At 38.7% G+C, this 27,460-nt stretch overlaps 1 protein-coding gene across 1 annotated transcript in view; it reads left to right on the forward strand.

Moving 5' to 3' along the window:
• Nucleotides 1–373: 373 nt before the first annotated feature.
• Ctnnal1 (catenin (cadherin-associated protein), alpha-like 1) overlaps nt 374–27,460 on the forward strand; it is a 46,976-nt gene continuing 19,889 nt past the window's right edge. The window contains exons 1-10 of the mRNA XM_013023230.1: nt 374–418; nt 637–826; nt 7,096–7,280; nt 9,913–10,032; nt 10,532–10,621; nt 11,859–12,029; nt 14,515–14,715; nt 17,371–17,457; nt 21,421–21,579; nt 24,573–24,665. Coding sequence (XP_012878684.1) covers nt 374–418; nt 637–826; nt 7,096–7,280; nt 9,913–10,032; nt 10,532–10,621; nt 11,859–12,029; nt 14,515–14,715; nt 17,371–17,457; nt 21,421–21,579; nt 24,573–24,665 — 1,341 coding nt within the window. The remainder of the gene's footprint in view (nt 419–636; nt 827–7,095; nt 7,281–9,912; nt 10,033–10,531; nt 10,622–11,858; nt 12,030–14,514; nt 14,716–17,370; nt 17,458–21,420; nt 21,580–24,572; nt 24,666–27,460) is intronic.

The raw sequence follows: 27,460 nt of genomic DNA on the forward strand, positions 1-27,460 counted from the left end.
TGAGTGCCTAAAACCAAGTGCTCAAATAACTCTTGGTACTCCACTTACTCTGAGGTTGGCACAGTAAAACTTGGGGATGTAGAAAACATAGTTTACGCTGGTAATTCTCAAGCATGCTGTTAATCCAGGAAACATATATGACCCAAGTACTACTTTGTACAACCCACATGCCATGGGAGGCAATGGAGTAGAGTCCAGTGGAAAAAAGCTGCCCTCACAGCAGCTCAAGTAAAAGCATTGGAAAATAGAGTTCAAGTACTTTGGTTTTCCTTGAGTTCTATGAGAATTTAAGTACTTTGGTTTTCCTTGAGTTCTATGAGTGTAATGATCTGCCTTCTTACTTTTCTCACATCTTTAAGATTTGTTGGAAGATATGGAGCATCTCTGCAACTCCATGTCTCAGATGGACTGCCCTGAGGTGAAGTTGGAATTGTAATTAAAAGTATTGTCCTGAAGAATGAAGCAAGATACTTAGCTAGTTTTTCTGAGATGACACATATAAAATTCTTGATTTATCATTTTTGAGATAGTCCAATGTACTTGGCTTAATTTTCTTTGTGGTATAACTTTTTTTTTCTTTTTAAAAGGATATTGAGGTAAAAATTTAAGTAAGTTGCTTTTATCTTTTATTTTTAGATTACCACACTTATCAATCATAAAGATAATACCAAAAAGTCTGATAAAACTCTGCAAGCAATTCAGCGTGTAGGACAAGCTGTCAACTTGGCTGTTGGAAGATTTGTTAAAGTAGGAGAAGCTATAGCCAATGAAAACAGGGATTTGAAAGAAGAAATAAATATTGCCTGTATTGAAGCTAAACAAGCAGGTATGTGGATATGTATTTTGAAGAGATTATTCCAATTTTATTGCTTTGGATACAATAATGAATTATTTTTGCTGTTATTTTGAGTAAAAGATCTGTACTATATGTTAGCTTTTGACACTGAATGCCTAGAACATTAAAGGCCTTGATTGAGACTTCCCATGGCTCTAGTATCAAATCTGAAACAGAGGACTCTTTCACTGGTCTGAGTAATAGTGTAGTGACATCAGCCATTGAGATGGGAGACACTGAGAGGTGTGAGGACTGGCCTCTGCCCTTGAGAAGTATGCTAGCCTACTTCCTACCATGGAGGAAGTAGAAATCAAATTTGGTATGCACTTGTACTTTTTAGCAGACAAATCACCATGACTTCAAGTTTATGATGTTACAGCTCTGTATGGCTTGTGTCACATAGGCATTTCAGAACCTGTGTGTTTTGAAGGCAACAAATAGTTCAGCTTTGTTGAAGCATCATTTATTTACTTAATTTTTCAAGATGAATTACTGAGTCCTGATCATAAATCACTCAAACGGCTGCCTTCATGGAGCTTGTATTCTAATGACAGTGACAGACCACAAATAAATGAATAAAATATATAATGTCAGGTGGTGATCATGATCATGAAGAATAAAATAATGTAAGGAAAGGCTTAGGAGATGAGTGGAGGTGCTTTCTCAACTTGGACTCTATGACATTTTGGGGGGAATAATTCTTTGCTGTGAAGGGTTGCATTGCACATTGTAATGATCAACAGCATCCCTAGCTTCTACCTGATAAATGCCAGTGGATCCGCTTTCCCACGTGTGACAAACCATAATATCTTCAGACATATTTAATGTCCCTAGATGAATCAAAATGGCTCTCAATTGAGAACAATTGCCCTAGAAGGAGTTAGTTCTATTGAGAAAAGAATATTGAAACAGAGACTGCAAGTAAATGAGGGGCCTACCTATGTGGTCAAGGGCCATTCCTGGCAAGAGAAGTGAGAATAGGTATCTGTGTTTCAGGCAATGAAAGGCAGGAACTTTAGATGTGTTCTAAATGTAACAGGAGGAGTCTAGTGAGAGATTTTGTGCAGGTCAGTGACATAATCTCATTTATATTTTAAAAGATAACTGGTGGTTCCTTTTAAACTAGTCGTAGATTTTAGGAGATATGCAGATGGGGTCAGAGAAGCCAGATAGGAGCCTGTTACAGTGGTCCACGTGATGGACAGTAGTGACCCAGGAGAGGTGATACCACTTGAGGTGCTACAAGGCAGTTGCACTTGGATACATTGTCAAGGTGGATCTGAGAGGATTGCTGATGATTTGGATGGAATATGTGACCAAAAGAGGAATCATGGATAATTCCAAGGTTTGAGGTCCAGATAGTTGAGTAAACAATGGTGCCATTTTCTGACATGAGCAGGTATCTTGGGAGGGTCTTCAGGGAGAAAAAAACTGGGTGGAACGTGGCTGAGTAAATATGGTAGCACTACCCAGATCATAGAGTTCCATATGTAACATGAATGACTTAACATATCAATACACTGTTTTGTATTAGAAAAATCTTTTTAACAGTACAGAAGAGAAATGAATGAATGAATGAAAGCAGGTTGAGAGAGGCTTAAGAATGAAGGCAGGGAGATTAACATGAAGCTTTGCAATAAAAACTCCTAGACCAAGACAGTAAAATAGAGTTATAAAGAACAGGAAGAATGCACAATATACTCATTAGGTGGTTGAATAGATAGAACACGATTGTTAATTAAAAATAAGAGGAGGACATGGGGTTGGCCCTTGGGATTTTAGCCATTTGCTGGATTAGAGAGTAGGTTTTATGTGGGAACTAGGGGAGATAGCTTTATTATATTTATAATTTATGTTTTTCTTACTTTTAAACAGGATATGGAATTATTTGTAATAAAAAGACATGCTCAATGAACCCATTAAAATAAGAGATGAAAGTAAATGTACTAGATGCTTGGGCAAACATGATTATCTTAATTAGGCATGAAATTTATCTTTGTACTTCCTGGAAGGCAAGACAAAAATGTGAGAAACAAAGGGTTATATAATTCTCATTGTTTGCTGAAAGGAAACAGACCAGCTAGTAGGAGGAGAGAGTCTTTTTTCCTGGCCCCAAACTATTACGTGGGCACTTATAAAACAGGCATTATAAAAGGCAATAGAGGGCTGGGAAGGTGGCTCAGTGGTAGAGAGCTTGCCTTGCATGCATGAGGCCCTGGGTTTGATCCCTCAGTACCACATAAGCAGAAAAACCCAGAAGTGGCACTGTGGCTCAAAGTGGTAAAATGCTGAAGAGCTGAGGGACAGCATCCAGGCCCAGAGTTAAAGCCCCATGACCAAAAAAAAAAAAGCAATGGACAATGTCAAAAATACAGAAATATTTTTGTGTTATGAATATGAAATGTAGAAGGTGACAATTGGAAGGAAGCAGAAGTAGAGGATTCCAGAAGATGAGGACTGAATGCAGAAGTAGAGGATTCCAAATGAAGGGCAGCACAGGTTCTGTTCGCTCTGTTGGTTTTGTAGTACATCACTGTGCTCAGCCCAGGGGTAGGAGGAACATGAGTACACTGGCCAGCAGAGAGCTGGGCCCAGCATAGATGGGGTCTTCTGGAAGCCACTAGGTGTCATTGGTCCACATGTCATCTCTTCTCTTTTAGAATGCCTTTCTCTTCATGAGATCTGCCTCCTAAAGTTACTCAAAGAAGAAAAGGACAACAGTGGTTTCTGGAGGCACAGATCTCTAATAGGGATGCCCCACTCCAGTTCTTCCTTAAATATGTACAGATTTAAGCTGACTTAAATCCCTCCTAAAATATTCCTGGCCAGTCAACCCTTACTAAACATTTTTTCCCTCTTGGCAGTTTACATTCATTTGAGAATACAAAGTAGTGTTAAAGAGCTAGAGCTTACCCCAAACAGGTAGCTCACACTGGTTATCCTATCTACTCCAGAGGCTGAAATCTGAGGATCATGATTTGAGCCAACTAGGGCAGATAAATCTAAGACACTCTTATTTCCAATTAACCTTAAAACAAACAAACAAAAAAACAGAAGTGGAGCTATGGATCTAGTGGTAGAGTACCAGTCTTGAATGAAGAAGCTAAAGGATAATACTCAGGACCTTAGTTCAAACCCCAGTGCCAGCAAACAAACAAACAAAACAAAACTAGAGTTTTTGGACCAGATTACTTGGATTTCAATACCACTTTCTTCATGTTGTTAATCTTAGAGAGACTCTGGGAAAACTATTACACTTTTCAAAATTTGTATTCTTATCTATACAGTGGGGAATTAGTGTTTGTAGAAATACCTTGAGGGGCTAGGAAGGTGGTTCAGTGGTAGAGCGCTTGCCTTGTATGCATGAGGCCCTGGGTTCGATTCCTCAGCACCATATAAGCAGAAAAAAAAAAGCCGGAAGTGGTGCTATGGCTCAAGTGGTAGTGCGCTAGCCTTGACCTGAAGAGCTGAGGGATAGCACCCAGGCCCAAAGTTCAGGCCCCATGACCGGACCCTCCCCCCCCAAACAAAAGAAATACCTTGAATAATGCACATATTCATTTGTCACATAAAACAAATATTATGGTCATTATAATTATTTTTATTTATTTATTTACTTACTCGTTTTTGTCAGTCCTGGGGCTTGAACTCTGGGTCTGGGCGCTGTCTCTTAGCTCTTCAGCTCAAGGCTAGCACTCTACCACTTGAGCCACAGCACAACTTCTGGTTTTCTGAATGGTTTATTGGAGGTAAGAGTCTCATGGACTTTCCTGCCTGTGCTGGCTTTGAACTGTGATCCTCAGATCTCAGCCTCCTGAGTAGCTAGGCTTACAGGCATGAGCCACCAGTGCTTGGCTTGATAATTAATTTTTATTCCTTTCTTGCATGAATCATTGCATTGTTTTTACTTTTTGATTTTACTAGCAGAAAATGTTTATATTTTATATTTTTAAAAGCTCAATAAATATTTGTGTTTGAGTGTCTTTGAATTTTTATTTTAGGAAAGAATACTAATTAGTTGTTTATGATAAATTAGAAGTGGCAACCATAAAGTTATGACAACTTTTCACTTGCTTAGAGAACTAGTTTCTTAACAAACTGTTCCCTGAACAACATTATAATATTAAGAAAGCATTTGACCATTGTTGGCAGAGCTGGCCCAATGTCACCATCCACATACTTAAGAGTAAAATGTCTGGTTCATTTAGAAAAAAGAAAATTAAACAGGCTCCTATGTAATATCTTTGGTGATTGAGAACTATAAGAAAAATTTAAACACATCCCAGGGAAACAGAGGAAATATTTATTCTTTCAGCTATTGCTACACATACTTTTCTTCCTGTCCCTTTCTGTGTAGATTAAGTTTTAGTTCTAACTACTTGAGTTTTGTATGTTTTGCTATAAAAACTGTAATATAGAACTTTGTATTGCTGCATAACAGTCTGACCCTAGTTTAGTAACATAAGATCCCAGAGGTCTGTTTGCAGTTTCTGAGTGTCAGGAATTGGTGAGATTTCCTTGGGTAGTTCTGGTCACAGCATCCTCTGACTGTGCCAGTATGCCAGTTGGGACTCAGTTATCTGAAGGCTTCAGGGGCCTGTGGGAACTCTTTCAAAACTCCTTCCCATAGTGTGGGCAAGGTTTTACTTCCTTGATGGCTGTTCCTCACCCTATCAGCCTGTCTGTAGTTAGGGCTTCCTGTGACCGGGCAGTTGACTTCTTTCAGAAACAGAGAGAGAACAAGGTGGCCACCTCAGGATTTTATAACCTAATCTTGGGAATGACATACCAGCCCTACTATTACGTAGGAGGAAACAGCTCAGGATGTGAATACCAGTAGGTGGAGCTCTTTTGGAAGGATCATGGAGACAATCACACACTTTCATCTTGGTAAAGTTTAGCTATTGCTAGTATACACACAATGTCCAAATCTGCACCACTGGTCCATATTTAGTGGCTTATGTGTTCTGGATTCCTGTGCTATTTAAAATTCCTGTAGTCTGACATTAAGTACATCATTTCCTCCCTGTGCCCTTAAGATTTGGTTAAAATGACTTAGGTTTACAATGGTGAAGCTGTTTTTCAGTCTTCTTATCACTGGTTATATACTCAGTTTTTTAAAATGTTTTCTTTGCACAGTTTCTCCCAAATAATATTCCTTATATTCTAATGTCTACTATGCTCAAAGTCCTTAGTACGTCACATCCATGACTGAAATAGAAACCTGGCTTTAAGCCCATCCTTTCCAGTTAGTCCATTCTACATACTTCCACCAAACTATCTTTCTAAATACTAACTCTAGTGTTTCAGATCCTGTAGTCTGTCCATTAAAACATGAATACTTTTACTTGAGATCCTTTCCCTAATGGCTAAGACATTATGTATATAATAAATCTGAGTTTTTTGTGATAAAATCAATCATTACTTACAGTTTTATTTAGGAATTAAACATTCTATTGAATACTAAAATACTATTATTCATTTTGTGTTAACTGGAACAGTAAGCAGCATTGGGGAAGCTTCTAGCCTGGTTTTATCTTTTAGGAAAGCAAACTTTGTTTTACTTTTTGATGAATAATTGCTGCTGTAGAAATCAAAAGGTTTCCAACTGAGAAGGAGAGTTTACCAGGGTTGGAAGTTCATTTTGTAGAGTACTGTGTGCTGTGTCTGAGGGATGATCAGCCCCAGATTTGAATGCTCAAGGGTATGTTTTTGTTTTATTTACTTTCCTCATTCTAAGTCCAGGATTTTGCTCATTGTCTGTGCCTCCTTCCATCCCTGACTCCTCATTGAAAATACCCCTGGGCCCAAAGCCTCATCTTTGTGTTCTCTTTGGATATCTCTATACCCAAGCTCCTTTAGGTTGTAGCAATTGATAATGACCTGTTCCTAATTCCCTCAGCCCAGCCCAGCCCAAGCCTTAGCTCCTTGCTACTGCTTCCTGTGATTCTTCGGTGGTCTTTGACTCCTAGGATGTTTCTTACTGTATTGCAGAGCAGGAGAGTTTTAGATTGTGTGTTGGTTGGCCATGCCACTGGAAAAGAAAACTATATTTTTCAAACTGGGTGGAAGCAACCGTTTGTCATAATTCTGAAGTGTGTGCTCTTATTATTTGCAAATGTCATATGATTCTTCAAGGAGAAGGAAATTCGACTTCAGATCTGAGTTGTTCTTGATGTTATAGTCAAGATCAGAGAAAAGTCTTCTTTTTATGTGGATTTCCCCCCCTGCCCCATTTTAACTTTTCCCTTTCTTGTTAGGAGAAACAATTGCAGCACTTACTGATGTATCCAACATGAATTCAGAATCTGATGGCCAGGTCACGATTTTTACAGACAAAACAGGAGTCATAAAGGCTGCAAGACTACTTCTTTCTTCAGTGACAAAGGTGTTGTTGTTGGCAGACCGAGTAGTCATTAAACAAATAATAACATCACGCAGTAAGGTACTTTCTTTGTTGATGTTGCTTGCTATATATTTGTCTTCCAGAATTGTTCAAAGTGCTTTGTGTATTGATTCCAGATAATTTGGCAGTGTGTGTCTGGTATAATTGTTTATCATGATTGTCGTCGATAGTGTTTCATCTATGCTTGTTATTCTTAATTTATGTGTATACAAGGTCTAAACTTTCGAAGGCAAATAATATTTTTCAGAAAAGTATTATCTACTTGCTCATATTTATTTTTATTAATAAATGTGTACATTTGGGAAGAACTAGCACCATTTTAATGTGTGTAGTAGAATCTAGTAGATAAAAGTGCTGAGTTCTTTGTACTTTCTTTTCTAAGTCAGAGAACAACAATGTATATGCTTAAGACTAAAACAAATCATCTGACATTATAATATGAACAGCTACAAAATTTCTATATGTAGAATGTCCTAAATATTTCTGCATTATTGCAGAAGTCTGAGATGCATTATAGTCTTACAGGTGATCATCCTGATCCATGATCATCTAGGAGTGGATATTCTTTCTTTCTCTCTTTCTCTCTCTTTCTCTCTCTCTCTCTCTCTCTCTCTCTCTCTTTGTGCCAATACTGGGGTTAAACTAAGGGCCTCATGCTCTTACTTTTTCATTCAAGGCTGGCAATCTACCACTTGAGCCATACTTCCATTTCTGGCTTTTAGCTGGTTAATTGGAGATGAGAGTCTCCCCGACTTTCCTGCCTGGGCTGGCTTTGAACTTCACTCCTCAGATCTTAGCCTCCTAAATAGCTAGGATTACGGGCATGAGCCACTAGCACCTGCCTGTACGTTTCCCTAAATGGTTCCTCTGGCTAGAGGTGGACAGTCAGCCTATGAAGGAATAGGACTCCAGGACAGAACTACCTGGTGAATATTGGCTGAATCAAAAAGATATAAGTTTAAAGAGAAACAGTAATTGGAGCAATGGATCAGGTAATGCCAGAGGAAAGAAACAAACTTCCTTTTTGCAAAGTGATGACTTAGCTCAGTAAGGCACTCTGCCTTATCTGTGTTAATTGCCTGTGCTTCCTGAGCTGCCAGGGAAGGTTAAGGTGCCAAATAGCCATCATTTCCTCATTAAACACAGGATATCTGTGTTTTTTTTTTTTAAACTTTCTGTTTGACTTAATACATACAGTACTGTATTAATTTTAAGTTTTTTTTTTTTTTTTTGTCGGCCGTGGGGCTTGAACTCTCGGCCTGGGCGCTGTCCCTCAGCTCTTCAGCTCAAGGCGAGCGCTCTACCACTTGAGCTACAGCGCCACTACTGTATTAATTTTAGAGAAAAGTATTTGAAAATATGTTTCATGCCTATTTATTTGTTTATGTCAAGTAAATACAAAATTACTCTTGTACAGATTCATACCCTATCCAACTCCTACTGTCTGGAACTTCTTGGTAATTAGTTTACTGAACATAGGCAGTCCCTGACTGATCCAAAATGTTTTCCTGTTTTTAAATTGTAAACTTCCATTTTCACTCCTCATTCTTTGGGTGACCTTCCTCCTATTTTCCTCAGAAGATTCCGATTCTTTCCTTTGATCCTGGGTCTTTGAAGTGTTCCTCTGTGAGTGTGTGTGTGTGTGTGTGTGTGTGTGTGTGTGTGTGTGTTTGTCCTCTGGGCCTTCTTAGTCTGAGAAGATTTAATTGCTACATTATCCAGTCTTCTGTTTCTGTAACAAAATGCCTAAGGCTAGGTACTTTATAAAGGAGATACTTCTTTAGTTTACTTTTAGAGGCTGACTTTCCAAGATTAGGCACCCTCATCTGCTCAGCCTCTAGCAGGAGCTTTATGGTAGATGACTTCACCATGATAAGAGTAAGAGGGAGAAAGATCACATGATAAGACCAAAAGCCATGCAGGGTGGGCACTGGTGGCTCATGCCTGTAATCCTAGCTACTCAGCAGGCTGAGATCTGAGGATTGTGGTTCAAAGCCAGCCCTGTCAGGTAAGTCCATGAAACTCTTATCTCCAATAAACCACCAGAAAACCGGAAGTGGCACCATAGCTCAAGTGGTAGAGTGCTCGCCTTGAGCTGAAGAGCTGAGGGACAGCGCCCAGGCCCAGAGTTCAAGCCCCATGACCCACCAAAAAACAAAACAGCCAGAGAATGTAGAAGGGCCAGTATGGTCTTTAATAACAGTCCATTGTCAATGGGTTGCACGAGGACTACATTAATTCTTCTCAAGGCAATACCTCCAGTAACTTAACTACCTTTTCGCAGGCCCCACCACTCCTCACATCAACAAGCTTCCAGGACAAGAGTCTGTGGGGACACATTCAGCTCATACCCAACCATAGCATGGCCTACACATTCTCTCCTTCTTTAGACTTGACTGCAAAAATGATCCTAATTTTGAATCATTTTGATCATTTATTGAATCATTTTGATTTTCAAGTAAGCTTAACCTTCCTAACCCTAAATCAAATCAATCCTTTAATATTTTAAATCTTTGAACCAGATTCCGCTTCTCTGGCCCTCTCCTATGTCTTTTCTGTCTCCTCTAAAAGCTGAAAAGATTTTCCCCTTTTCATTCATTCTACTCAGGCTTGAAAGTCTCAGTCTCTCTCCTCTCTGCCACCTAATAATAAGATACTCTGTGTTTTGCAGGTTCTCGCAACGATGGAAAGACTAGAAAAAGTAAATAGCTTTCAAGAGTTTGTCCAAATTTTCAGTCAGTTTGGCAATGAGATGGTGGAGTTTGCACATCTAACTGGAGATAGACAGAATGTATGTATCTTTCACATTGTAAAGCCTTTACATAAATTCATACGCTAGTTTGGATGAAGGTGCGATTATTTTTCCAATCACTTGGTTTGGGTATTTTGCTTATAACCTTGGTCTTACAAGCCAGCGTACAGACTAATAGGTCTTTTTTTTTTTTTTTTGGTCCACATGTAACACTTAAATATGTTTCCAGTGGGAATACTTGTCTGGAAAGCCCAATTCAAGTCCTTTCTCTTTTATAAACCTTTCCATTTGACTACCAGGGTTCAGCTAAATGAACTAAATTAACATAGCATTCTTAGAATATAGGTATCTTAGAATTTAGGTATCATTACGTAAATTGAAGCAGTGACAGTGTCTAAAACTATCCCATGTTCTTTTTTATCTTCATTTAAGAGTGTTTCTAAATTTTGGGGTATTGTTAATGAATAAATTTGATTTTTCAAAGAATTGGGTTGCTTATGTGATCATAGACTACTCAATCATTTTATTTTATTTAAAGGATTTGAAAGATGAAAAGAGAAAAGCAAGAATGGCAGCAGCTAGGGCAGTTCTTGAAAAGGGTACAATGATGCTTCTAACTGCTTCAAAGGTAAGAAGGGTTCTGTTTTACTGTGTTGTAAATTAATGATTAGAGGACCTGATCAAAAGCATCTAGTTTATGCACTTTACATTTTTAAAGAGATTAAAGTAGTAACTAAGAACCTAGGCCTAAAGAGTCAAACCTCAGTTATTTGCAAGAATGCTAAACTTTCTTCCCTAGTTTTACACAATAATGAGTCTATGAGGAACTTTGATTTGGCGTCTAGGCAGACAGGGTAAAGCAGGTGCTGTGAGGACATATCTCTCAGTCTTGGTCACTCCCTGTAGGCTTTGCTAATTCCCCCAAGGAGCTAGTGTACTTTCACTAGAAAGAGCTGGATAAGTTAGGATTAGCTAAATTAACTGTGGGGTGTGAATCAGAATCAGCCCTTCGGTCAATAAATTCTAACCTCTAGTTTCGTTTTCTATTTTTACAAAATTATTAATCAAGAGCTTATATTTTCAAACAGCTGTTGGTTAGCAAATTTATACAATTCAAGAATGAATTAGTAAATGTGTCACTAGCCGTTTGTTTAGAACATTTACCTGAGATCATTTACTTCTCTGCTAGAATCAATGCATCCATAAAAGCAGAGACTTCACAGAAAGCCGTGTTTCTATGTAGTCCATTGGATAGTTTTGAGTGGTTTTTATTTTAACTCAAAGGTGCAGCAGTCATAATTATATATCATCTTGTGCATTTTTTCCTTCTTCTTTTAAACTTCATACATGTATGAGGCATGATCAGGCACTAGTGGCTCCCCTTTGTAATTCTAGCTGTTCAGAAGGCTGCAATTTTAAGGATGGCAGTTCAGGGCCAGCCTGAACCAAAAAGAAAAAAAAAATCCACTAGCCTTCATTTCCAAACAGCACAAAGAGTTGGGCTGGAGGCATGACTCAAGTGACAGAGTTCTAGCCAAACAAGCATGAGGCCCTGAGTTCAATCCACAGTTCCTAAATAAATAATTAATTAATTTTAGCCATGCTGAATAGCCATTTTTACGTAAACGTAATATTATACTATACAGATACGGTTTTGCTCTGCGTTTTTTCACTTAACCTTGCTATCGCTTTTTACTCATCCTGCTTCCGCTTTAGTGAGGAGAGGCAGCTGGGGGAGCCAGGGATCCAGGAGATTTGGGTAAAGAACCATTTTTATTAGCATGACATGTTCTCTGTAAGATTTTATGTAATACTATATGGGTCAAATACTAAAATTAAAAAAAAAACCCTCAATTGTTTTGAAGACGTGTCTCAGGCATCCAAACTGTGAATCAGCCCATAAAAACAAAGAAGGAGTGTTTGACCGAATGAAAGTGGCGTTGGATAAGGTCATTGAGATTGTGACTGACAGTAAGCCAAGTGGAGAGATGGATATATCATCAATCAGTATATTTACTGGCATTAGAGAGTTCAAGGTAAGGATTGAATATATTTTGATGCTTTTCTTGCCATTTTAAGGGAGTGTTATTATATGGAGTATCCATATTTTTGTATAATGATGAAGAATGATGCTTCACAAAAACGAATAAATCTCTTAAAAGCAATGCCACACTATGAACAAACATAATTTTCAGTAATTTTGACTTAGTGTTATATTCATAAAGAATACTAGTCTTTGCTTATAGTAGCTACTCTGGCTCTTTTGATTCTATGGTTTGTTTGTAGCCTCCTGTCTAGAAGGATGTTTCCTTCTCATGTTATTGAATAGTACCATACAAGCAGTAAATCATTTCTGTTAGAATTCCTGCTCTGGCTTGTAGTAGAGGGGTGATAGTTGGAGACTGTAGCAATCATAATAGCATAAACAATAATTACAACTTAAAAATAAAAAGGCTAGTGCTCTACCACTTTGAGCTACATCTCCACTTCTGGGGTTTTTTGGTGCTTTATTGGAGATAAAAGTCTCACAGACTTTCCTGCCTGACCTGGCTTCAAACCATGATCCTCAGAGCTTAGCCTCATGATTGTCTAGGATTAGAGGTGTGAGCCACCAGCTCAATGTTAGCCACACTAACGTTTTTGAGTCCTTATTCTGTGCCCTCCCTGATCTGAGTACTTTGAACACGTGAGCTCATATAACCCTCATAAGAACTACTGTGCTGTTGAGGTGACTGAGAGACAGAGATGAAAGTAGCTTTCTGGCTAAGAAATGGTTGGGATTTGACTCCAGTCAGAAATTTGAGGGAAGATCTTAGGAAATCATCTATTATCATACCATCATTTAGTAGATGGGAAAGCCAAGGCCCTGGAGAGTTATCTAATATGCTAAGCAATACCCAACTCTAGCAAGCAGGGCTGAGACAAGATGGTTTTCTTTCTATCCTCCTGTCTGCACATTGACTTCTAATTGTATGAAGAAGGTTAAAGGTGGAACTGGGTAAATAATGGAAACAATATTTTTAGGTCTGTGCCCTTAATGAATTTATTATCTTGTTTAAATCCTAACTGTCCTTTTAGGTGAACATAATTATTTGCATTTTGTAAGGACAGGGTTGTAAACTCTTCTTTGGGCTTTTGGTTCTTGTCCATTTATTCTGATTATGAACTTTCAGCTATGCCTCTGAATAAATGGGCAAAACTTATGAAAGCATAAGTGAATAGTTCTTTAAAAGACCCACAATATTCTTCTTGGTTGCTGTTTGAAAATATGCATATGTTCTATCTAAAAGGAAAATAAAAAACAAGCAAAAAAGCCTAAAAAGAATAAGTGGTGATGTGAGATCCACATAACTTTTTTATAGTTCCATTATGTAAGTTCTTGAATTTTCAGATTCTCATTGTCCATTCCATAGCTATTATCCACATTTATTCTTAGCTCAAAAACATTCTGAGTACTTAGAATGGAGAGATGATTGGACACAACCTAGGCCAAAGGAAGTGGTGGCAGACTTCTCTAGATGGCCTTTGCAAACTTCGGTGTTTTCATGGTTCATATTTAAACAGGTCATATGTAAACTTGAAAAATTTGTGACAGTACTTTAACGTGCAAACAAAATGTAAGCTATCCTTGTCAGACCGTTCATTGTGAGCTTTTTGCCTCTTGATCCAACTTCCCTGGGTCACATATTTCATGGACTAGAAGTTAAAGTTTAAACAGTGAAGCAGATCTTTGAAAGCTGAGAGAGAAAGAGTACATAAGTGGTCATGTTTATTACATTTTTGTGGAACTCTAAACACTGGCTGAAGCAAAAGGTTGCATTGGAGCTCATGAGGTAAGATAGACTGACCTAGATATATTGTGTGTGTGTGTGTGTTTGTGTGCATGCATGAATGATTTTGTGCTAGAAGTTAAGGCTTTATTCTGTAGATGGGGAAGACTTAAGTATAGATTATGGGGCAGAATCAAAGTTATGTAGGTCTTCTGGTAGAGGATGTTTAGACCAGTGAGGTGCTGTTGGGAACATAAAAAAAAAAGTAAGGAGATTAATCAGGTGACTTGAACAGTTTTTGTTGAAATAGTTGAGTCAAAGTAGACGCATTTCCTAGTCCGTTTTACCTACCACACCTTCCACCCTCACTCCCACCAGCTTTCAGCACACATTGTATTTGGGTATAACATATCTTTCAGGACTTTGCCTAACTATTTTCTCAGGTCCAGATCATCTTCCTGGAGGCTGGTTTGTTTTTCCTTCCAGTTCTGTGTGGTGATTCTCTCTCTGTCTTGGTATTCACTGATCTCCTGGAAAATGTAATTATATTAACAACTGTGGACTGAAACTTTGTATTGCCGTTGATGACTCTTGAGCATTGTTCTCCTAGGTTACTGTAGAAGGCAGTTATCATTGAAGGCTGTATTTTCTATCAACCTGGGAAAGAAATTGCTATGGTTTCCTGGGGTTTGTTAGCCTGTTTTGGTTAGGTAAGAGTACTCATGTGGATGTATGTCCTTTTCGTTCTCAGCTGAATATTGATGCTCTTCGGGAGAATCCTTATTTTCATTCCCAAGAAAATCTTTCTGGGACCTTGGAAATCATTTTGGAACGTACAGAGGACTTCACTGATTCTGCCTATACCAGCCATGAGCACAGGGAACGCATCTTGGAATTGTCAACTCAGGCGAGAACAGAACTGCAGCAATTCATTTCTGTGTGGATCCCAGCTGTAAGAAATGTTTTGTCATAGTAAATCTTGAGACAATTGCCTTTTCTAAGGTTTTTAAGAGATGTGGAAGCTTACCAGGAGTATGAATTTGGCCAGCATGGGACAAGAATACATCATCCCTTTTTTTCCTTCCAATTGACCAAAATATCTTCACTGTACCTGACCTTTCTAGCACTATTGATTCTTCTTATGCTCCGGCTGGATTATATGTTACTATATCACTCTTTTGTCCCCATTCTTACACCAAACTCGCTTCTGAAAGATTCCTCTCTAAAATGCTTCTTCAGAGTAAAGAGCAGAGAAGTAGATCTGTACTTAGAAGCTCTCGTGATCTGAATCTTACTACCGGAGCCATTCAGATGTGAATAGTTTTTATCTCTGAGGACAGCTAATTTAGTGCTTTAAAACATTTATTCAAGTCTAGATGTAACAAAGACAAGGATAGATCTAGCAGGCAGGTGAAAGATACTTATCCTTTACACAGATTCCCAGTCTAAACTGATGAAGTCACTTCTTGGGCCTAAAATAGGATTCATCTGGGAAACTATTTGGGCAGGACTGGTAAATGATGATGGGAAGCATGTTCTGGGATCTCACAGCAGTAGATACATAAACAGGAGACAGCCTGAAACATGTCTCTGGCACCTTTTACTGCTTTGACCTAGGCTATGCCAGAAAAGTATTTCACATGGCTTACAGTACACAGCAGGGGTAGAAAAAAAAATCTGAATGTGTTTGTGGTTGAAATTTTGAAGAGGGAAGCAGCAGTTTACTTCCTGGTAACTAATCTGATATCAATGAAGAGTAGATCTGAATCATAGATGTCTCAGATATTGTAATGACATTAGAACAGGGCAAGTGCTCATACTGATGGGGAATCTTGCCCTAGGGTAGAGTGGTATAAAAGAATTGTGCATAATTTGCATTATCTGTGTGATAGTATGTCTGAAGATTAAATTGACTCAGTGTTAAATTTTAAGCTAACATTGAGTATTGAGTTCCTTATGATGGAGTGCTGTGTTGGGAGTCTGATTCTATCAGTACTTCACCTTGCAACACCATCCTTCACAAGCACTCTGATCTTGAGTTCTGTTTGCCAAATGGACTTTTCATCCACTTTTCCCCCAACAGTTGTTACTGAGCATCTTTTATATGCCAGGCCCTAGAAATATAAAGCTGAATCAGATAAAAAGTCATTCCCTTGAATTATTTTACAATGTAGAAAAGTCTAGGTAGAGGTGAGACATGGGGGTGGGAGAGAGAGAGGGAAAGAGAGAAGGAGAGAGAGAAGGAGAGAGAGGGGGAAGGAAGGAAAAGACAGGAAGAAAGGAAAGAAAAAAGGGAAGGAAGGAAGGAAAGGAGAAAGAAAGAAAGGAAGGAAGGAAAGAAGAAAAGGAGATAAGGTGTAGGCCATGTGTTGAGAGAGTTTGAAAGTGGGGACACATTTAGAGCGAGGAATCAAGTACACTTCGTAAAGGTTCTGGCATTTCACTTTGATTTACTCACACAGAGAACTGAATACCTGCTACCTGCTGCATTCTATGCCATGCACTATTTGGATTCAAGTGGAGCAAATCAGATGTGACCCCAATGTTCACGGGCCACCTATATGTCTAACAGGGAAGGCAGCTTGAAACAGACAAAAAGTAAAAATTCAAAAAGAATATTCAATAGCAAACTTGGATGGTTACTTAGAGAAAAAAATTGAGTGGATTAAGAGAGGATTTCACTTAGATTAAGTGATCTGAGCCAGCCTTTGTGAGAAACAGACATTTATGTAATGTCCTAAAGACAAATGGAATTTTGTGTTTTAACTGTGTTAATAGTGAAGGGATAAACAGTCCAGACAGAAAATAAAAGAGATAAATTTCAGACATGATTAACTTATTTTTAAAAAATAGGTTTTAAAAATTCATCTGTTTAGTTGAGGCTTATCCCAATGGACAGTTTGTAGCCATACTTTATTGGATGCAGCTCATACAACCATTATGGTTTATTTTATTCATAAGACTATGCCTTAGATCTGTGGGAAGCAACTACAAGACCGTTTATATAATAGACCTATGAATGCTTTTGTATCTTAGGTATTGGCATATTCCATAGTTCTCTATTATTTCTGAGTGTGGTGGGGATGAATACATTCTGAACACATTCATATTTACAGAAGAGGGCCATCATGGGTTGAGAACCAGGCAGGTGTATCTACCCTGTGTGTGATCCTGACATAAACTGCTTAAGGAAATTAGATTCCAAAGATCTCAGATGTAGATCTTTGAAGTTGTCATCAATGTATCTATAATTCAAATGGAGATAGAAAAAGCCCAAATAAAATGATTCTGGGCTGAATTAAGTAACAATTATTTTAAAGACAGACTTAAGGAGAAATCTTGAACTTCAGCTTTAGAGGAACTATGAACAGAGAAAGAAGCACAACGTGAAATTCCTTACATAAAAATTTTAATCAATACGATTAAAATTAAATCAACTTTTTACAGTTCGGAAGGTGCAGTGATTAACCAGAATCCTATTTTGCACTCTTTACTTTAAAAAGCAGTTATGTTACTAAAGTTTATTATAATTTATAGTTTATATAAAATTAGAATAACATTTAAGAGATAAGTTAACCCTAAATATATACCATTTAAAATTTTTTAGCAAAGCAAGAAAACAAAAAGCATTGCTGAAGAACTGGAACTCAGTATTTTGAAAATAAGTCACAGTCTCAATGAACTTAAGAAAGAAGTAAGTATATTGTGAAATCCAGCCTCATACAATTCATTTCTAATTTTCATGTTATGTGAAATGTGTAAGTAGATGGATGTTAGCATGTCCCTGTGCCTAGAAAATGTTTTAAAAGGTTTCTTTTGGCACTGTTAGTTTGAAGCTAAGTATTTTAGTTGCTGAATCCTTAAAGCTTATACTTTCTCTTTTCTCTCTCTCTCTCTCTCTCAGTTTTATTATAACAGCTAATATCTGGAAGCAATTTAAGTTTAATCAAGAGGAATATTGATAAATGGCTTTGGAATAACTACCAAATACTATTTAGCAGTAAAAAGGGACAATATTAATATATTTGACAATATGGATGAATCACTGAAAACATTAAGCTGAAAGAAAAGCCAGGCACAAAAATATATGTCTGTCTGTCTGTCTGTCTGTCTACCTACCTACCTACCTACCTATTTATATTACATCCATTTAGAGAAATTCTGGACAAGTTAAAACAAATTCAATGCCACAAATCATATCTGTGGTTTCTATGGGGCAGAAATGAGTGGATTTTTATTTCAGAGAGGGTGTGGAGGTTTGGGGAAATAATAGAAAAGTTCAAAATATTGATTGTAAGCTAGACACAAGAGATACATACCTTTAATTCTAGCCAGTTATTTGGGAGTCTGAGATTGGAAAGATTGTGGTTCAAGGCCAACCCATACAGACAAATTTGAGAGACCCTTCCTTAATCCATAGCCAAGTGCAGTGGTTTATGCCTATCATCTCAAGATATGTGGAAGGGTCATATTAGGAGGATCAGCACAGTCTGAGACTCTCCCTCCACAGAGGGAAACAGGGCATGCTGTGTGAAACTGTGGGGAGCCTAAAGTAGCAGATTATCCTTGAGGTGTGTCCCAAATAAAAAGTGAGACCCTATCCAAAATTAACTAGTGAAAACTAAGGCAGGAGCTATTGCTTAGTGGTAGCTCCAGCCTAGCAAGTACAAGGCCATGCAGAGAATTGAAAGTCATATAGGGGTTTATTTATATATAATCAGTGGACTCTTCTCGTAAGTAGTGTTTTGGAACACATCTTGCCCATATATGTATATATTGTGTCCTGTTTGCTGTCTGTAACATAGTTAGCTGGTTGTAGTGGAGCCTGCAAAGCCTGAAATATTTGCTTTCTTGGCTCTTTAGAGGAAATGCTCACCAATCCCTTCTTTCAGTCATAAAACACAATCTCAGTACAGAAATCAGAGTGTTCACTCCAAATGTACTCATCAGTATCTTGACTTGACAATTTCCTTCTCTCCAGCTCCACCTAGAACTTTTAGGGTGATGTGGTCTCTTTCTTTTTTTTTTTTGGGTCCGGTCATGGGGCCTGAACTCTGGGTCTGGGCGCTGTTCCTCAGCTCTTCAGCTCAAGGCTAGCACTCTACCACTTGAGCCACAGCGCCACTTCCGGCTTTTTTCTTTTTGCTTATGTGGTGCTGAGGAATCGAACCCAGGGCCTCGAGCATGCAAGGCAAGCGCTCTACCACTGAGCCACCTTCCCAGCCCCTGATCTCTTTCTTTTTAATCCTTCATCTTCCATGATATAGCTACTATTATTTATTTTTGCCAGGTTGTAACACAGGAAGAAGATAGAAAATTGGAGGGAGGGGGCGGAGTTCTTGGTGACTGGTGCCCTTGTAAATGGCTTTGGGCTCAATAGTCATTTAAGGCTTTCTCTCTCACAGATGCTTTAGTGTGTTTGTCAGAGGTTCCCATGTGTCTTTTGGCCCCAATAATAACATTGTCATGTCATATTGCTCCTTCCACCTTCGGGAGCAGGGGAGGTTCCTGATGAGCTCCCGTTGGCTCTCTAGACAGATCCTTACAATAACCTCTCTTCTCTTATGTCTCTAATTTAATGATATTTGTGAAGTGTGTCATGACCCAACAGAATGAAAGGTCTTGGATATTTATTTTATATATTACATACTTGGTAATCTGTTTTACATCTTAACTTGGAGCTGACACCTCTGTTGAAACCTCAATTTTTAAACATCCTGTTATATCTAAAATATGGCTTTCTCTGCTCTGAAAACAAGCCTACCCATTTTATTTCATCCTATTCAGTTTTTACTAACCAGGTGGAAATCCTATAGATCCAGTGACTTCCATGAGCTTCATTTTCTTAGCTCTTATATGGGTATAGCCACATCATCCCTGAAAATTTTTTTATAAGGATTAAGTGAGATGATATGCTGTCAGGACAAAGCAGGAGCATCATGTTTGTTCTCTGCTTCTCTCACAATTATTAACAAGTTGTCCCAGAACCATTTGAAGAGTTACATGACCTTGGCAATTCACTCAGTCCCGATAGACCTGTATCATAGGCACAAATAAAGAGGTGACTGATAGTAGGTACTCTCTAAGGCCCTGCTGGTTAAACAAAATCATTTTCAATTCTTATATGGCATTTAGTTTCTAAAGGAAAGTGAGTTTCAATGCCTTTGTTTCTGTCTGTAATTATTACCACTTGTTTGTATGAATGCAGACAACCTTATTGTTAATTTTGTAGAAAGTCCTATAATTTGAATTGACATTTGATTGCTTCCAGGAAAAAAGAAATTGCTTCATTCAACTAGGCTTAATTCACATTTTTTTCTTAAAACATTTTTGTTTTTAAGGCGATCTTTTTCTGGGTAACTGTCACATCATTAGATAAAATAAATACAACAAAAGATTTAGAGATGAATAACCCCCAAAGATATCAAATGAAAGTGAATATTTAAGATCTATTCCTCTCAACGTGAAATAAAACCTTGGAAACCCTTTTAACTGTTGTTTCTGCTGAGACCTAATTTGTTTTAGAGAGTAGAGTTCTGGATAGCAACTGTAGGTAGACACATTGTAATTCCCTGAAGCCAGGGATTGTAACCAACCTGTTTTGTATATCTAGATTCTAGTACAGTATCTGCCATGATGTAGATATTTAGTATCCTCTTATTGAATATTCAGTTAACCAAGTCTCGTAGTGATACCTCTGCAAACTTATACTAAAGACATCTTTTGCTTTTGTATATGTGCCAGTACTGGGGCTTGAACTCAGGCTCTGTTATATGTGCCAGTACTGGGGCTTGAACTCAGGTTCTGATATATGTTCCAGTACTGGGGCTTGAACTCTGGCTCTGGGTATTATCCCTCAACTTTTTTTGTGCAAAGCTAGTGCTCTTCCAATTTTTGGAAGCACTTCCAGGTTTTTGGTAGTGAATTAGAGATAGAGTTGCATGGATTTTTCTGCCCAGGCTGGCTTTGACTCATGATCCTCAGTCTCTTGAGTAGTTAGGATTATACGTGGGAGCCACTGATATCTAGCTTAAAACCTCTTAATGAGGGGCTGGGAAGGTGGCTCAGTGGTAGAGCGCTTGCCTTGCATGCCTGAGGCCCTGGGTTCGATTCCTCAGCACCACATAAGCAAAAAGAAAAAAGCCGGAAGTGGCACTGTGGCTCAAGAGGTAGAGTGCTAGCCTTGAGCTGAAGAGCTGAGGGACAGCGCCCAGGCCCAGAGTTCAGGCCCCACGACCCGACCCAAAAACAAAACAAAAAAAAACCCTCTTAATGATCAGAAATGTCAATATCACTTTCCTTTTAGTGATCTGAATATTGTACTCTTAATATTGTTCCCAAATTTACGAGTAGCAGAAACACTCTTAACTAAGAGAGAAGCTATGTGGGAAGGAGCTTGATGACTAGGTCATCTATACCCAGCAGTACGGCTGGTTCCAGGGGATTCAGAGATGAATAGACTTGGCCCTGCCCTTGGGAGAACTGATAAGGTTGTCAGTACTACACAGTTTTAACCAGGGGAGAGGTTATAGCTGATCAAGTGGGGCTGCTTTGGCGACTTCCATTCTACAGTTCTTAATACAGCTTTTCATGTGCTTGTCCACAAAATGTTATTTTTTTTTTCTGTCTTCCATCACCCTTCACCCCCACTCTGCAGCTTCATAGTACCGCCATGCAGCTGGCAGCGGATCTATTAAAATACCATGCTGATCATGTGGTCTTAAAAGAATTAAAACTTACTGGAGTAGAAGGAAATTTAGAGGCTTTGGCTGAATATGCGAGTAAACTCTCTGAACAGAAAGAACATCTCATTGAGGTGAGTAATATGTTTGCTTGCTAAAGAAATTGTAGTTCATAATAAAGTATCATGAGGGACTGTTAGGACAAGGCAGTTTTTGGTTAATTTATCTGAACATTTTTCTCTCTCTCCTTTGCTATTTTAAAGAGATAGTATAGGGGAAAAACAAAGGAGGAGGTAACAATGCTTGATAGGAAATGTACTCATTACCTTACTCACATAACTGTAACCCCTCTGTACACTATATTTACAATAAAAAACTTATTTAAAAAAGTGTATGATTTAACCATAGTCTGGACTCTAAACACAACAATAACACAGTGTTAGAACCCACAAATGCATTTCTTAATCTTTATCCTCATTGAAAGATTAGACTTTGGGGTAAAACAGTGGAGGTACATTGTATCAGTTTGTTTCTGCCTGAATCTGTTCAGACAGAAAAGGTACTCACATTAGAATGATCTGAAGAGGGTGTAGTAAGTGAATGGGTCACAACTACCTAAAGAGAATGTGGGAAAACATTGAGTAGCATGCAGTAATTGGGGCTAATGATAACATAGCTGTGTCCAAATTAACAGAGGAGTTAAGACCTGGAAATCTGTTTGAGAATTCCCTTAAGAGGCTGTGGATCTGGGCCTGGGTACATAGAGAGTGTAAGGTGACCGTGCAGGGAAGGAACAAGGAATAAAGGCCCCTTCCCTCCTCACTTCTCTCCTCTGAGGTCAAACTTCAGCAGAGTTTGGCCTCACGTCTTTGTGATGTGTAAAACATAGGTCAGTATTTTTGAGGGGGCTGGGAAGATGGCTCAGTGGTAGAGCACTTGCCTTGCATGCTCAAGGCCCTGGGTTCGATTCCTCAGCACCACATAAGAAAAAAGAAAAAAGCCGGAAGTGGTGCTGTGGCTCAAGTGGTAGAGTGCTAGCCTTGAGCTGAAGAGCTGAGGGACAGCACCCAGGCCCAGAGTTCAGGCCCCACGACCGGACCCCCAAAACAACAACAACAACAACAAAAGGGGCTGGGAAGGTAGCTCAGTGGTAGAGTGCTTGCCTTGCATGCATGAGGCCCTGGGCTTGATTCCTCAGCACCACATAAACAAAAAGAAAAAAGCCAGAAGTGGTGCTGTGGCTCAAGTGGTAGAAGGCTAGCCTTGAGCTGAAGAGCTGAGGGACAGCTCCCAGGCCCAGAGTTCAGGCCCCATGACCGGACTGCAAAAAAAAAAAAAAAGTGGTTTTGAGAAGGGAAGAGAGGGATAGGGAAGAAAGGAAAGAAGGAAAGAGGAAAGGAAGGAAGGAAAGAAGGGAGGGAGGAAGGTAGACACCTAGCCTGCCACTTCTTCTTTGCTCTAATCTGTTTGTATTACCTGTGTTCCAGCTGTCACTTGCTTTGTAAATTCAGTTTGCCTTGTTGGTGTTCTGAGTTTGCTGCCTAATGAAAATCCTGGATATCTTCTAGTTTTGAGAAACTAACCATAAGCCATGTATACTTGTGTATGTATAAGGTATCCCTAGCCAACACATGTACAAGCTCACACATAGTCTTTAGATCATTAGGACTAGCTTGTTGTCCTTTACTTGTTACATAGCAGCCTAGAAAATCTGAAAAACATTCTTTTTAAAAATCATTTTCAAAAATTTTATTTATTTAGTCAGTTGTGGGGGCTGAACTCTGCGTCTGGGCGCTGTCCCTCACCTCTTCAGCTCAAGGATAGTGCCCTATCACTTGAGCCATAGCACTACTTCCAGCTTTTCTCTGCTTATATGGTACTGAGGAATTGAACTCAGGGCCTCATGCATGCGAGGCAAGCACTCTACCACTGAGCCAACTTCCCAGCCCCTGAAGAACATTCCTTAAGTGACTGTAGGCATGGTTCTGTTGAAAGATTTGATCTTGTTACATGCATAAGCCAAATATTATGACTGTAGGGAAACTTGCTAATTTTAGGAATCCTGTAGAAATTCTCTTTTAATAGTAAAACAAGATTTTAAAATGTTTTCATATTCAGTTTCAGGGTTTTCAACAATTCCCTATGATGGAGGCTTTTTTTCTTATTATCCCACTCTTTCTAGCCCATTGTTAACTCTTTAGAAGTGTGTTTAACTGATCATGGTGGGAAGTATAACTTGTTGATAAAAAGGTTGTGTAAGTTACAGTAACTCAGAGTTTAGCTGTAAGATATTGGTGGCTTTTCTGAGCCAGATTTTCTTCATACAGACTTCATGCATACCACTCAGTCCTTTCAAAAATTCCTTTAGTTTTGAATTGGTTGCTCATGCCTGTAATTCTAGCTACTCAGGAGGCTGAGATCTGAAGATCGTGATTTGAAGCCAGCCTGGACAGGAAACTCCATGAGATTCTTTTCTCCAATAAACTACTCAAAAAACCTGGAAGTGGAGCTGTGGCTCAAGTGTAGAGCACTCGCCTTGAGCAAAAGAAGCTCAACGCTGGGCTCCGGTGGCTCACACCTGTAATCCTAGCTACTCAAGAGGCTGAGATCTGAGGATCACAGTTCAAAGCCAGCCCAGACAGGAGAGACTGTGAGACTCCTATCTCCAATAAACCACTAGAAAACTGGAAGTGGCACTGTAGCTCAAGTGGTAGAGCACTCGCCTTGAGCTGAAGAGCTGAGGGACAGCGCCCAGGCCCAGAGTTCAAGCCCCACAACTGACAAAAAAAAAAAAAAAGAAGCTCAGGGACAGTGCCCAGGCCCAGAGTTCAAGCCTCAGAACCAGGAAAAAAAATTCCTGCTGGTGCTAACTAACTTTCTGTAACCACTTTGCTGTGATCAAATAGGAAATAAAAGCAATATCCTATACTTTTATTTCTGCTTTTTATCATAAAAATATTTTATGGCCAATGCAGTATACAAATCATGTAGTATACAAATCCAATCAATTTTACTACATTTTATTTGTAGAATGTAAATTTATTTTAAATTATAAATTAAATTATAAATTAGGTACTCTGAACAACTAGAGTGTACAAATTAAACTATATATATGTTTTTTTTGTAGACCTGCCGATTGTTAAGACATGTATCTGGGACAGAACCTCTTGAAATAACATGTATACATGCGGAAGAGACATTTCAAGTGACTGGCCAACAGGTATGATGATGGCAGTTTATTCCTCTATATTATTTCTTATTTGACAGTCATCATAGATGGTGAGGGAGGAAGTTAGGGTTCTGCATAACAAAGTCAAATCTACTGAGAAGAAAGATAATAGTATTTTTGTTAGTAATATGCTGGCACATGACTGACATTCCCTGGCATTATCTAGTTTTCTGCCAGACTAGAGATTAGTCCATCTAGAACATCTTAGGTTTATATCTATTCGAAACAAAGCTCTTTAAAATGAAATTGTAGTGTGTTTGAAAATAAAGTATCATTATGTAACAAGCCATAAAAATATTCACATATTTCTGACCTAATAATTCCTAAGGACAGAGGAATATTAAAAAATAAAATAATGTTGTGACATTTTCTTAAATTAGGCAAATTATGATAACTAGAATTATAGGTGTTGATAATGTTGTTAAAATGTTAAGTAAAACAAGCAGCATACAGATTTGTGTATATACTAGAATTGCTACCCTACCAGGTAATTATATGGGAATATGCAGAAATAAAAATTCTGTTTCCTTAGTTGATAAAGATTTTTTCCCCCTGAATTTTCTGTAATATTACTTTGTCTCTGTAATTTTCACAAGCCTTTTAAAACTGATGTCCTGTTTAATACTAGCCTTGACAAATATAATTTAAGGGAAAAAGTGAAGAACATATTGTCCTTTCTTTTTTAGATCTTAAGCTCTGAAGTGCGTCTCTCTAGTGTTCTTGTTGTATTTATTATGGCCAACCAAAAGGACTTGTTTTTTAAGTTTCAATTTTATTCTTATGATAGAGGTTGCACCTTTGGATCCCTGGTGTATAGTTGACCTCAGAGAAAGGAAACTAGACACTATGGAAGCAGGAGCTGTGTTAGAGAACTTCTATAGTGATAATCTGCAGAGGATCTCTGTTTACTAGGAGCAGCCAAGGCTTCAGCATTGGCCTGTCCACTTGCCTCGGTTACACACTTACTTCAGAAACACTGTATTTGAGTCTTATGCCATATGCCAAGAGCTTTCCCTAGATTCCCTCCTAACTTAAAATTCAGTGAATACTGCCATCCTTCTTACCCTTATTTGTATGCACATCATTTCTTCCTTACAAAATTATCTTACATTCAAAGTATATATTGTTTATTTGCATACGTATATATGTATAAGTATTCTTTCTTGCTTGCTTTATTTATTGAACTCAGGGCCTAGGCAATATCACCCACCTTTTGTGCTTGAGGCTAGCATTCTACCACTGGATTATTATTATTGTTGTTGTTGTTGTTATTTTACCACTTTCCTCTTTTTTTTTTTCCGGTTGTAGGGCTTGAACTCTGGGCCTGGGCTGTCCCTCAGCTTTTCAGCTCAAGGCTAGCACTCTACCACTTGAGCCACAGTGCCACTTCTGGTTTTTGGAGTGGGTTATTGGATATAAGAGTCTCACAGACTTTCCTGCTTGGGATGGCTTTGAACCATGATCCTCAGATCTCAGCCTCCTGAGGCATGAGCCACCAGCACCTGGCTCACCATTTCCATCTTTTAAGGTGGTTAATTTGAGATAAGATGCCCCATTGACTTCCCTGCGCAGGCGGGCTTCAAATCTCACCCTCCTGAGTAGTTAGGATTACAGGTGTGAGTAACCAGCACTCAGCATAATTATATATTTTAAGTTGTTGGTCTCCCTTATTATAAAGTGAGCCTCATGAAAACAGTCATTTATCTGTCTCATTCACAGCTGTTTCCCCAGCCCCAGGAACATGGGTGAATGACTATATATTTACCACTTGCAAACATGCATATTTATGTGAGTGTGAGTACTCCTATATAATAGAGACATTCCATCACCCATTAGTAATGCCGCTACATCTATATTGCACTGTCATATTAATTTCCCTCATAGCACTACCATGTTTTACAGTTACTTTACTTGTATACTTTTTATTGTTCTAAACTCCTACTAGAATGTTAGTGGGATTCTCTCTCTCTCTCTCATTACCACCTAAAATGATTTTGTGAACATTTATCGACACATGCTTGATATAATTAATACCCCTGTCTATAAACCTCACAACCAGACAGAATCAGAGTCTGTCATGAATGGGGGTGAAAGCAGTGGGAGGGAGAGGAGCTGCTACTCACATACCAAGATGAGGTCCTGATTTTTAACTGGTATATCTTTGTGCTAAAACCTGAAGCCTGTAAATCTCAGTGACTTAATCCAATAGCAACTGATTGGTGACAATGGAGTGCTCATTTATTTGAAGTCTGGTGTCATGACTTCCTTCATCTTGGTGATCCGGGCTCCTCCCATCTTGTGGCTTGCCAGTCCCCTAGGACTTCAGAATCCCTGTTGAATCCTATGCATGGAATTGGGGAGAACACCGAGGAGGAGCATGAGGGAGGTGGGCATGGAAGTGATGGCCCACAGTCAAATGGACAGAACTCAGTCACACAGCCATACCCCGCTTCTCAGGAGGCTGAGGAATACAATCTTGCTGTGATGAAAACATAGCAGTCTCTTGCCACAATTCTTTCAGATTATTCAGTGTATCTATTTAGCCTATCTGGTGATACTTACAAGTGTCAGGATGATTACTTCACGTGTGCTATGTGAGAGTCAATGTGACATGGTAAAGAGCATAGACTCTCAGCTGGGTAGATCTGAGTTTAGATGCCAGCTTTGCGTATACTAGTTATCCAAGTATCTTGGGCAAGCTCCTTAACATCTTTGAGATTCAGTTTCGGCAGGTGCAAAATGAGAATAGTACTTATTTGAGAAGCTAGCATTTTTTGCATTTCTCT

The sequence above is a fragment of the Dipodomys ordii genome, unplaced genomic scaffold (assembly GCF_000151885.1).
Source record: "Dipodomys ordii isolate 6190 unplaced genomic scaffold, Dord_2.0 Scaffold67, whole genome shotgun sequence".
NCBI lineage: Eukaryota > Metazoa > Chordata > Mammalia > Rodentia > Heteromyidae > Dipodomys > Dipodomys ordii.